The sequence below is a fragment of the Leptonotus elevatus genome, chromosome 8, assembly GCF_054856555.1.
Source record: "Leptonotus elevatus isolate MCC_2025b chromosome 8, RoL_Lele_1.0, whole genome shotgun sequence".
Classification (NCBI taxonomy): Eukaryota; Metazoa; Chordata; class Actinopteri; order Syngnathiformes; family Syngnathidae; genus Leptonotus; species Leptonotus elevatus.
Window position 1 is genome coordinate 14,574,412 of NC_141246.1, and position 13,141 is coordinate 14,587,552.

A 13,141-nucleotide genomic window follows, 5' to 3' on the forward strand; every position below is an offset into this window, starting at 1 on the left:
TGTACCATAAGCTCTTATTCAAACCTGAAAACTGACATATAATTTAGGACAACATTTAATCATCTATGCACTTTCAATGAATAAGATGAACAACCAGTAGGGCATAGCAAATTGCTGTCTCATTGAGTATGACCATAACCGTTGTATACCACAAAAATCTTGTCTCTTCTTCATTGGAAAACGCGCAGGGTGCCTCTGACAACAAAAGGGCAGCCGTTAGTGTGGCGGGAGGGTTACAACGTCTCAGTCTGTCTGAATCCAAAGGTCAGACTGAAGGTTAGCATTTGCTCTGGTCAAAAGGTGAGAGTTCGTAAACAGAAAAATGAGGGGTGGTGTCAAGGGATTTCCACTTGTTTTCTCAGAGGAGTTTCCCATGTCAGCATTTGCAACGCATGGCCATTGATTCGGAAAACAATAACAGTGGATTACATTTAAAGCCTTTAAAACCCAAAGGGCGCTCGCTTTGGAAGCTGACCACAGATTGATAGATCAGGTAATTGAGATCAATAGTGGTTTTCCACACGTAATGGCAGAGCATTGCATAAAAGAAAAAAAGGAAGGAAGGAAGGAAGGAAGGAAGGAAGGAAAATAATGTTTTTCGACTGGCTACATGTTCAAGTCTAAAACACTGCACGGTTTTCATTGCACTGTATACTCTACTGAACCACCAGCATGCATGAAGCCTCTTGTACTGTGGTAACATTTATTAGACCATGTCGCTAGCAGCTCTGTCCTCGACAAAGGGTTTGAGGTCACTAACTCCAGTAGACAATTGCGTGATCATACAAAGCCAACTCCATGGTCAAATACAGCCATTTTGTGGTCCATTTGTTCAATTATTCCCCTGGCAGCACTGCAAGGACATGGCGGGCTGACACGTACTGCATCAGAAATAAGTTGCTGGCTGGGTCAAATACTGGGCCAAAAGATACCGTATTTGTTATGAAACAAAATGCTGGTGTGTAGACATCATCTGTGCTTACCGACTGCAGTACTTGCGTACGTACTGTATTCTTGGTTGGCTGTGAACGGCCTCAACATCACAACACAATAATGCAGCTTTTATACAGGGGACGAAAAACTATCCAATCTTCTAGTCATTTTGTAACATTAAGTCAAAACAAGAAACAACTACGGTAATCTAATTTATATTACATGTAATACAACCCGGTAGAGCTCAATTAAATGTAACTCAACCAGGTGGTAAAATGCAAACATGCCCTTTTGGGTGTGACAATTGATCACTAACTAGATCTATCCCAAAAGAGTCTGGGGGTAGGGGGAAATCTGAGAAGCTGATGTTGAACATTTATCCTTTCCTGAAGACAAATACTGGCCTGCAGCATGGACTGACCCAGGAGTGAGACTGAATGCCGTTCATGGGGCCCCAGTGAAATTAAGTTGTGGCAAAACATTATCCAAGAGGGGAAATTGTAAAGTTATGCTTTAAAGAAGTAACTACTTCTAATTCTAGGTTACAGCTGACCTAAGAATACATCTTCATATCCCTGTCGGCTCTGTGTAAAATTCCAAGCTTCTTGACACCAGGGTAGCAAAAGAGAAGCTTTAATAATCATACTTTCCAAATGCCCTATTTAAGAGGATGTTTGTTGTGAACAATGGCGATTCTTAAAGTTACATACAAAATGGACTCTGGATTTTATTCAAATGGCTAATGACCAAGGTTATTTTGGTGTCGAATACTGTAGCCAAATGAAATACAGTTGAAGTCATTGGCAATTGCACAATTTGTGAAAAACGCAGTTGTAAAGTCTCACAAAAACAAGCTCCAACTGCTCCCTGTATCACACGAGAACCCTGCAAATCCACCTTAGAGATTGTACTGTACTACATATTTGATGCAAAACCTGTCAAATGTATAAAACGAAGCAAACGCTACAGTCTTGAGTCTCTTAAAGAGTTGCAAACTCACATGCATCCCATGAGTCATTGGTGAAAAATGAAGGCACACGTCCTTCACCTTCACCCTGTTACTAGCCACAGCACTGTGCTGTCTCATTCACAGCATTGTTCGACAGTTAAACAAAACACTTCCTCCCCCCCTTCCCCACGCCTGGCTGCCGGCCTTGTTCACCTACTACAACACACGGGGAATACATGCTGGCAAAATGTCAAGAGCAGAAGGCTACGTGACCGACTTGCAAAAAATTGATAACACTGAGGCGCAGAACCATGCAACTGAAATGTTGGGAAAATGTGCTCGTAACTAGCGAGCTGAGCCTGATTGCATTTACTAGATTTGTTTCTCCAGCCCAATGAATGCTCAGGATTCCAATTATGTCATTCCTTCTGAGGCCAACAGTCTACTGTTATCCCTGAGGAGATGACAACACTCTGGAGTCAGTAATCTTTCTTGAGCAAACCTTAGTCATGACGCTAAGCAGGATAATGAGATGGCTACCAACAGATTTTTTTGTTTTTGTTTTAATCTCCGGGAGAAATCTACACTGAAATCAGTTGGAATGTGAAGAAGGGAGACAGACGTCTATCTCGGGATGCAAATCTGTGGAACGCAGACCGTCTGGGACAAGGAATGAAGCAGCACAGGCGGAGATCATCATTTGCACCAAGGAAATTTGACGGTGATAACATTCTTGCAGCATATAAAGACAGGATATGACAGTGAAGGTGGGGAGGGGGGAGAGAAGGCTCTAAGCCCAAAAGTAGACCTGAAATTGTTATAGACTTTATAATATAATATTGCATTATTATTGTAGATGGTATCTCATACCTTTTCCGTTTCCTATATTTGTATGAAATCTATTGGTGGCCATGTGTCATGACACGTGTTAGTGTGTGCACGTGTCTGTTTCCTCATATGGAAGCGAGGATTCAATTGGTCACCTTCTCTGTAGGGTAGAGCATTAAGATGACTGCCGTTGGTATGACGAGGAAGACAGTCATCTAACCTCTCAATATGGGGAGTGGGTGGTCACGCTACACCGATAGTCTGTGGATCACTGCAGCAAAGAGGATAATTGTGCTAATGGAGGAGGTGGCTATAGATGAATAAAACAGGAATAGTTCTCAGAAAGACTCGTGGGTCAAATGAAAGAGGAAAACGTGTGAAGAAGGATGTGGATACTGGGTGACAAAAAAGGCCCAAAACTATATGGAAGCAATGTAGGCAATTTCTAAATGCAGATATCATAATACAGTGGAACCCCTCCGGCGTTACAAATTAGAAGTTGATGAGAATTTAAATTTAGTTGGTAAACTACAGTGTGTTTCCCTTTTTGTGATTTAAAATTTTTTTTTTTTAAGAACTATTCAAAAATGGATAGCCGCATTGTGACTATTGATTGTGATCTATTGCTTGTTTTACTACTTCGTTACTACTAATAATTGATACAAAAATACAAAAGTATTAGTTTATGGCTTTGTGAATAAATACAGTCGTATAAGGTTTTTCCACATACTTAAGTGTCTTGAATGTCAGCATATGTTTGTCCATATGTCACTTGTTTCTATATTACCCACCCCCCACACACAACATGCTACTGGGTCACCACCAAGCCGTCTTATCATAAATGACAGCTAAACACTGTCTCAACCTATTCTTGAAATTTGGAAAATGGAAATATCAGGAGATAAAAGCTAATCAAAGTCAGAATTACTTGAAAAGCAAGACTGACAGGAACTTTGAATTGAATTTTTTTTTTGGGGCAAAGTTAAATAAATCAGTTACCATACTAGTGCATAATAAACCACAGATTAATAGTCCTTGAGAATCGTTGTAAATAGATGGTGGAAAAGTGTATATGGAAGCTGCAGTGAGGATTGTCATTTTCAGGATTTAAAAAAAGTAAAAAAATAAATAAAATAAAAAGCCTAATTCTGTATTCTCCCACACTGAAACTGGAAACAGCCTCACAGTTAGGAGGATGCAATGTGAGTGTTCGTAAAGTAGTCATGCTGAATGGTCTACCAGACGCACGCACACACACACACACACACAGAGCAGTGGGCTGCCTGACCACAGAAACAGTAGCAGAAGAAGCGGAGGACAGAGTGATCCCGAAAGACCCTAACCTGGTTTATTGCAACCACTGAACAATCAAAATATAAAACATGGAAAACGATTTGAATTTAGTATAATTTCTATACAGATCTATTCTAAACTATATCTTTACAACGTTACAAATGGCCTTAGATGACTCCTCAAAAAGATGTCAATAACGTGTTGTAGAAACAAAACAAAAGCTCACAAGGCATACACATTAGATTAGTACAGATAACAGTCATAACACACCAAACTGGAGCCACACCAGTTAAGTCAGCTTTCAAAATTCCTGTTTGAATGAATGAAGGAAGGAAGAATGGGGACAAACAGTTTTAACAAAAGTGCAGGGACGTGATGAGAGGCTGCAAAGAGCAGGCGTGTGTCCAGACAATAGCACGGCGGAGTCAAGTAAAGACGCCATAAACTGCAGCAGGTTTCGCATGTCACGGCTCCAGACTAGACCACAACTCTTCATTCATCAACAGAACAATGTACAGTACAGATGCAGGTTAAGATGTACTGAGAGTTTGGGGAAAGATGAACATATCTAACGAATCAAGAGAACCTTTACTTCCAGTGTAACTCTACCTAAAATAAAAGTAACAAGAGAGAGTTCTCCAACACACACTGCAGGAAAACCTCCCCCTGTTCTTGGAAAGTTTAAGGCATACAGAATGCTAAAAGCCCACCTCCTCTCTCCGGTTAAGAGTTTGTTACGCAACATTGAGGTGTTCAGTCTTTCCATTTTCCTGCTTAGTAGTACACTGATGCCACCAAGTTCAAAAGTAATCGGAAAAGCAGATAATACCAACAGTCCACTGCAACAACCAAAGGCTCAGGCTAGAGCTTACGAGGCTAACACGAAACAAACTGCTATGTTTATTATGATACATGATTGTTTTTTTATAGGTTTATGTTTCAGCCAAATCCATTCAAGCAAGGAAGTACAATTGAAGTTGAAAGCATGCTGGAAGTGAAATAAAATTGAACGTGTGCTAAATACAGCAGAAAAGAGAAAGACGGCGAAAAGAAGACAGCACTTCACAAAGACAAGAGAAAAAAGTGTGTTTATACTTGACAGGTTTGATTTGGTTATAATAAAAATAAAAAAAACTTGAGTGCACTGCATACAATAGTGCTGCTCATGTGATAGAGTAAACATTATCATCTGACTGCCTAAAAATGGGACCAAATGTCCATCAAACACCAGAGAAGATGGCCTCATCACATCTGTGATGAGTCATGATCGTCAAATGTGTTTATATTTCTGCTTCTCCACTTATCCCTATACACAACGGCGTGCATTTATTACGCACGGCAATGATGTGACATACAACTTGAGTAAACGTCTTCATGAAATGATGAGATCGAAAAGGCTCGCCTCATTTTCCCAAACTATTTTTTCTACCTCCTGCCGTATCGCTCCTCTGCAGCTAGGATATGATAAAAAGTTGAGCCCCGACAACGGGCTTATTAAAGTCTGACACGCTGGACCATATGCGTATTTACTTCCGCAAACGCAGCGTTGTCACAACTTGTCAGTGACGCCGTCTCTTCTTCTGCGCAATCGGGTCACTTTGCAGACACATATGGTTTAAGACAGCAGACAGGCTGAGGTCGCAATTAATATTTAATGTGAACAATTGTACCATAAAATCAAATTTGACCCCAAAATTTTGAATTGATCAATAAAGGGGAAGTCAACCTTAAACATGACATTCTCATTAATATTACATTTGTGAAATAAGAGTTATGCAGCAAAATCCAGCCGGTTTTATCCATCTCATTTTGCCACGTGCTGTTGACTGAATATGACATCACAGTTGCTCGGGGCTCAGGCAAAGAAAGAAAACCAATTTGACAGTTGATATGCAAAGTCAAAGTCATTTTGATCGCATTCTTCGACGCCAGAGGCATCATCCGCTCAGAGTTCTCGTCACGGGATCAAACGATCAACAAGCGCATCTTAAAATAAATCGTGCTTTGTTCACTGTGGTTGTGTCACCATGACAACACATCTGAGCATCTGACAGTTCCTCGCCGAGAAGAACATCGCTATCCTGAAGCATCATTAGACATTAGGGTCCCTTTTCTGACACACCTCGTAATGGAGGAAGGTTACTGTGATTTTATGGCTTCAAATCTTACTTTTTGCACCGTTTTGTGTTCAGTGCTGTTAACTAGCAATCTTTGTACAATCAAGTTTTTCCTCATTTAGACTTGGCCTAGAGAATGTTGAGAGAATATCCAGCGGAAACTGAAATTATTAAATTAAAAGTGTAAAAACAGTCCAGCGGTCTGTGTCCAAAACAGATGCTCAATCCTTATCTTGACCACCAGCTTGTAAATCTTTCAGTTCCCATCAACACGCGCACACCAAGCACCGGTTTCCCCAAATGTTACAACACACGCAAACTCTGACAGTTGATGAAAAATGTAGCTGTGTGTTCCCTTGCCTGTCTGAGAGTTGCACGCTCGCCGAGTACAGGAAGAAGATGCTTCCAGTTGTTGGCTGCTTGGTGCACGCCAACTGGAGGCTAATGGAGGCAATGGATCACACAGGCGGACATACTCCCCTCTCCTTGCAGCAGTGAAAGCGAGTGAAGGGATTCATCCCCTCATACATCGCATGTCGTTCTCCTTTGAGTGGATCCAGACTCCAACCAGTGCAAGAAAATGAAATGAAACACCTCTTTTTGGATCGTGAGAGCGCATCAACTGTCTGGTTGGCTACGCAGCAAGTAGTCTTGGGGCATAACGACAGCAGTGTCTCATCAGGAGGTAACTAAAAAAAAAAAAGTTTCGCTTTTTTTTTTTTTACTTCCTAATTTGAGTAAGTGTAAAAAGAAAGCGGTTATAGTTAAACATTTTAAATGGAGGCTGGAGTTGTTTGGTGAAGTAATTTCAGTTTGTGTGATGCTCCACGTTGATGTGTGAACAAACACAAGGACTTGATTTTTTTCCAGACCATTTTCAGAGCTGTCTCAAGCAATGTCAAATACTTATAAATAATATAATTACAGTGTGACATATTCAGTTAAAACTCCATGACAGTTGGCAGTTTGGAACAAATATAAAGTTGGGTGTGGGGGGAAGGGGGGGGGATCAAATTTGTGAAGAACCACCAAGATCGAGGCTTCAGTGAATTTCACTTCAATTTTCACTTCAAGCTTAGTGAGCAGTGCACACCACAAGGTTATTTGACATTTTTGTGTTTCAGTCACACGGTTTACATGCAACATTTTTTGTCATTCCAATTTCCAACTGACCATCATTCATTTTGAAGATATCTGGCCACTACACTAAATTAACCAGAACAGCCGTTTTACAGCCGTGTGACATGCACAGATCTTATATTAAAACATGATCAAAACAAGTTACAAGTAGGGAGAGTTCAATGAGAGTGGAGTGGGGGGGGGGGGGGGGGTACAGACCGGCAGAGACATCAACGCTGTGCTTTAAAGAATTATGCACACTGGGTGTGTGTAATTTTAGGTGAGTTTTCCATCTCATGAAATTTGTTGTAAATATCTAATAGGGCTGCACAATATATCGAAAAAAAGATCAATATCGCGATACTGGCCCATGCAATATGCATATCGCAAAGACATGCAATAAGTTTCATATGGAATTTTATGCTTTTATCTGAAATTGACCAGTCAGCCCGCTAACTAAAATGTGCACCACCATGCAATAGTTGAACATTATCGAGAGCTAATAACAATTAATTAACTAAGATTATATTGAATTTGCTTATTTTTCTGCATGAAAATGTTTGGAATCTTTCATTAGATACTGAAAATGTCATTTCTTTAGGTACATGTTACATATCAAAATAATATCAATATTACTATATTCAGCAACTACATCTCATATTGCATAATTTTCCAATACCATGCAGCTCTTACCTCAACAACGACAAACTGTGCGCGCTAGATGCTCCATTCAAATGATATGAAGATGACAGTGCAGTTTGTTTGTTTTTTCATTCATTTGTTTGATGTTTTTTTAGAACCTCCGAGCTTCTCATATGATCATGTTGTTGCGAGCTGCAGCAGTTGCCCTGGAGACACAAGGCTTAATGTGATATCCCAAGTCTTGGCTTCGCAAATTGCCCTGCACTAGCCCGTGACACAGACAAAAATGCAAACTATGACAATACTAAGCACATAGTGGAGGGTTAAAGCAGACTGTGGTTGGTATCCAACGTTAGGTCTAAATGTGCACTGTCCCAGACACATAAGCCAAGCGTAGCCACAACTAAACACTCAAAACGCATCCAATGACGACACAAGTTGAAATTAGCAGTGGTGATCCTCGCGTGTGTGCAAGTGAGAAGCAATTCTTCTTGCTCCCTTGTCATACGTCCCCCAATGCCCACTCTGCTTCAACAAACTCATAAGCCTCTTTTACGCTGCATGCTAAGAGTCACCATTTTTCTGCCTTGTTCCCCGATGTCGCTGTTGTGTATTGGCAGCCAAACCAACCCAGCAATTTTTGGCCATCTGACTTAGAAGTGCCTTTTATGCAAAGATCTTGCAAAACGGGCGCATCAAAATCATAACAGAAGGCCTGTCAATCATATGCCCTTGCTTTCTAAACAAAACCTTGCAAAGCAGGATACTGAGGCAACTGTGCGAATGTTCACGTCCTGAGCGAGCATTCAGACAATTAGATGCACGGTGGCGTCAGTAGTCTGACATAAAAATGACAACATGGCAAAAGAGAAGTGAATGTTAAAATGAACATGTGTGTATCTTTCTTTACAGCTTTGCCTTATACATGATCCTATAATGGTTATGATACTAGGTAAGGCATTCCACACACAAAGCGACAGCCGAAACGATTTAACTTGTTATGCTGCAATTCTAAAATGTAAATCTCTCTATAATAACCAATCAAAAATGCCCATGAACTTTGACAAAAACAAGCAAGCTGGCCACTGCCACCAACTAATTTAATGTAGTACATACGAGAGGTTGAACTGATTATTCGACAAATCCAATTGAACGTAATAATTATAACATAATATGTTTGATGCTTGACGTTGACTAATTGCGTTTTTTTGGCATCTCGATCTTCAACTAGCCAGTCTGCTGCCGCTGCTAGACTGTTAACGCTCTGTGAAGCATCAACATATCCGGCCAACAGGCCACACAGCTTTCATACACCTGCGCAGGCCTGAGAGTATGGAAATAAGTTGGTTGCGAATGAGAATAGCAGTTAGCCTCGCTAGCTTCGACTATTCCGATTAGCCGCTAGTCATAAAATACCAGCGGGACCACGTAACTGGCGGCGAAGGAACAAGGGCGGCGGAGCTAAGTCAAACTCCGCCTTCGATGCTTAAATATTTTAATGCATGGTTAAAAACTGTGTGATAATGACAACTTTATTCCTACCTCAAGACACACACACACATCATGATACTTGTGTCACTTTATGAGTATGAACTATGACATAACATTTGCCGCAACTAGAGAAATGCTTCTCTTTTTTTTAAACAGAAAAGAACAACAATATGCAAAGATGGTGGGGAAAAAAAGGTGACTTTTCCACGGCAGTGTAAAGGGGGGTTAGAGCCATTAAACAGGCAGGGCAGCGCATATGTATGTGTAAGGGTATTTCTGAATGCTGGAACAGTTTGACAACCTACCCTCATGTCTCCCCTAGCATTTTATAAGTCTGGCGCAGACGTCATGCATCTCATTATTGCAGGATACTGTGTCACTGTGTGAACATGCACGCTGCTACTGCAACACTTTGCTTTGCCGGATCTGCGTAAAAGACAAAAGCGGAAAAATGTCTCACGATTTGATTCCGATTCTTGAGTCTGCGATTCGATTCAGAATCGATTTTCGATTTAAAATGATTTGATTGACGAGGATTTTTGCTTCAATCTATAGATGTGCAAGGAATTGTAATGATCTACTCCAGTCTGACTCGCTATGCTAATTAGCGCGCCACTTTTATCACTCAAAAGAACGTCTCCACGCTGAAAAAAAAAACTTTTATTGGAATAACTTGATCGTGACTTTTTCCTTCTACTCTCTAATGTGGCTACAACTTAACAGTGTATTACACCTCCCCTCAGTGGCCAAACAGGGTACAACATGAACAGCGCTCCCAATAAAGGCACACACAGACAAAGGTAAGACAGTATAAAATACATTATACTTAGACATTTAAAATCGATTCTGAATCGTACTAAATGAGAATTGCGATTCTTATGAGAATCAATTTTTGGCACACCCCTAGTAAATAGTACTTTACTTATAAAGCACTTTTCCATCTTACAAGGACCTCAAAGTCTTCTATTACGGTTCAGCAACTTTGCGAGATCTCAATGAAAAAAGGGGTCCACACAGACATCCTTTCAAGTGAAAGACAGACAGAGGATATGTCTATGATCGGCAAGACTCACATTTCCTCTCTGAGGTTTCACATTCCTGGGATTCCGTTTTAAGACCACTGCGACCCATTTAAAACCATTCCCCATATGGAAGAGAGGGGGGGGGGGGGCAGCGCGCAGAAAGAACGGCTTTAAAGTGTGTAGATCTTATTACTCCACTTTGCTGTAATGCACCGGGTGAGTAGCTGTAAATCATGGAGACGTGTCATTCATGTGGAGTACAGGCAACATCTATCATCATCACACATGCCAAGCTGTGTGATCCAATGGTAGGCAGAGCCAGTGGGAGTCCAGAAAATACAGATGGCAAAAGGAACACATCTCTCTCTGTCACAAGCACGTGCCCGTTGGCCATAACATTAGGTACACAATCCAATGCAAGATTTGATTCAAATAGTTTTGCTTAGAGAGGCATAAGAGAGTGAGAAGGATGGAGGGAGGAAAGATGATTGAAATTTGGAGGAAAGATGGAGGCAATATTGGATTATCAAGCTGTGTGGTAAGGCCTTTTTAATTGATGCATATTTTATACTGTACTACAATGCTGTCGAAACTGGACTGGAATTGAGATGAGCACTAAATACTTCCCTGCTTTCAGAAATATACATTTTTAAATTGCCTTTTGATTTGCATGTTATTTGCTTTCCGTTGTATATATATCCTGTTTGTCTTTGCCTGGTCCTCATAAATAAAGATGAGTGACTGATTCATTGGGTTCTTTTAGGGCGAAAACCTACACGTGAAAATGTTTGTTGCCAGAGAAAATCGGCCATTGTCTGCGTTGTGTTCATACGATCACATTTAAAGGCTAAAAGTGCAAACCAAGTAAGAAAATGTGTGTGCCACGCGCACCACATCCCCAGCTGACCACCAGCAGATGTTAGCTAAGCTGGCTAGCATGCTAACGCTGCCGAGCGGTGCAGGAGGGGAGAGGGGAGGGGGTTTAAATTTGCTTACCTGTCAACCGCAGCTTGACTGGGCCATTCCTCCGAACTCCTTGGTTAGACATCCCCCTTGGTGTTCCAGCGTGTTGAAAATTAACAGAGCGCACGATTCATTTGCCGAGTTGCTCAAAAGGTGTCTCCCAAATCAGCCCCCCCTGCTAGCGTCGTATTAGCTTGTTGTATCACCATAGCACATCACTGGCCTGTGTGCATTAAATAGAACGGCGTCACGAACGACCGCATGGTTGAAAATGATAATCCTCACGTGGGAAAAAATGTAAGTCGCAACACTCCCAAACAGCGTGCATGCCGTGAACAAAGTGAAAAGGCAAAAAAAATCAAGTGAAAGGTTCGCCCTCCATCCGGCCAAGCGCCTACTCCGCTAGGGTGCTTCTTGATGAGTGAGTGGAGTAGTGCACGACACATACAGAAAGAGAAACGTAAAGCGTAACAAGGTAAAGCTATATCCGGCATGTCTTTTCAAAGTAAAACTAAGGTCGCGGTACTCATCTTGCTGGTGACAATATAGACATTCTGGGTCAAACCAGGTGGTGATATTACTTTGAAACTAAAATGATAGTGTTTTGGGCTTAGCCTGGTTAACTTTAAGTCTGAAAGTGATTCGTTAACATGATTATAAAGTTAAATTTCTTGGGAGAAACATAGTAAGTATTTGAAGCATTTAATATCGCCAGTGGAATGATATAAATTAGCAAGAACATTACAGATCACTTAAAACTGTAAAACATTTTTTTCATACGTGTTGTTTAAAAATGATCAAAATTGATGAGTTAATGCATCAAGCTTCCTGACGCAATTAGATTTTTCATATTCAGGAATATAATTTTATTTGCAATTTATTATGATTTACAATACATTTGCATAAAAAAACATTATTAATCTGTAAGATTATGTTGGAGCAGGAATACACAGGATTTTACACAGTGAGTAAGATATGTTCAGGTTGGTTATGTGGGTGATGCTAAATCGTGCCTACAAGCCATGGTTCAAAACAACCGTCTTTCTTCAATTTTTACCTTAATTCAATGTGGTCATTTGTTTCCATTTGCAAAGGTGAAAATTTTAGACAAACCAAGAATAGCTGTTATGATACATTCCATTCATAAATTGACATTTGAGAACATAGACTAGCTAAAACCTAACAAATACCTATGGCGTCATCTAGTGGAAAAATTGAGTCCCTTTCGTTCTAAACGAAGCCGTGCGAGCGTCAACATCGCTAAAATAGGTGTACGGCTCATTGTACGGCTCATTGTATGGAAATATTATGAACTATTCACACAGTATAAGTTACAATTAGTCAGGACAATTGCAATGATTTATAGTTTATAATGTAAAAATCTCTACTCCGCGTAATATGACGACCCAGTGGCCTAATGGATAAGGCATCAGCCTCCGGAGCTGGGGATTGTGGGTTCGAGTCCCATCTGGGTCGTTTTTATGAGATGTGTTTGTGACGCAAATACCAAATATTCCTCCTCATCGACGATTGTGATGCCAAAAATGTGTCCTTTTTTTTTTTTAACGAAACAAAAACGTTTAAAAGCGGAAAAACCACGCACAGTATCATGTTCCCTGAATTATGTATATACTTTTTATTTGTTTTGGGTTTTTTTTACCAAAAGGAACCTAAACCAAATTAATACCTATAGATGAAATACTCAAATTAAGTAAGATTAATTCAATTCACATTTAATTGAAAGCACCACACACCCCAGAAGCTTTAAACGCCTGTAAACTGAA

The 13,141-nt window shown here is 40.5% G+C and overlaps 1 protein-coding gene and 1 non-coding gene across 3 annotated transcripts in view; one reads left to right on the forward strand and one right to left on the reverse strand.

Moving 5' to 3' along the window:
* The window catches only part of LOC147169891 (E3 ubiquitin-protein ligase SMURF2-like), a 46,732-nt gene extending 34,950 nt beyond the window's left edge, over positions 1-11,782 (reverse strand). For both annotated transcript variants that reach the window (XM_086083323.1, XM_086083322.1), the window contains exon 1: positions 11,391-11,782. In XM_086083323.1, the coding sequence (XP_085939449.1) occupies positions 11,391-11,442 (52 nt within the window). In that variant the 5' untranslated portion in view covers positions 11,443-11,782. The remainder of the gene's footprint in view (positions 1-11,390) is intronic.
* A 978-nt stretch (positions 11,783-12,760) lies between these two features.
* On the forward strand, positions 12,761-12,833 carry trnar-ccg (transfer RNA arginine (anticodon CCG)). Its single transcript has one exon. It is a non-coding gene; the product is annotated as a tRNA-Arg (tRNA).
* The last annotated feature ends 308 nt before the right edge of the window (positions 12,834-13,141 follow it).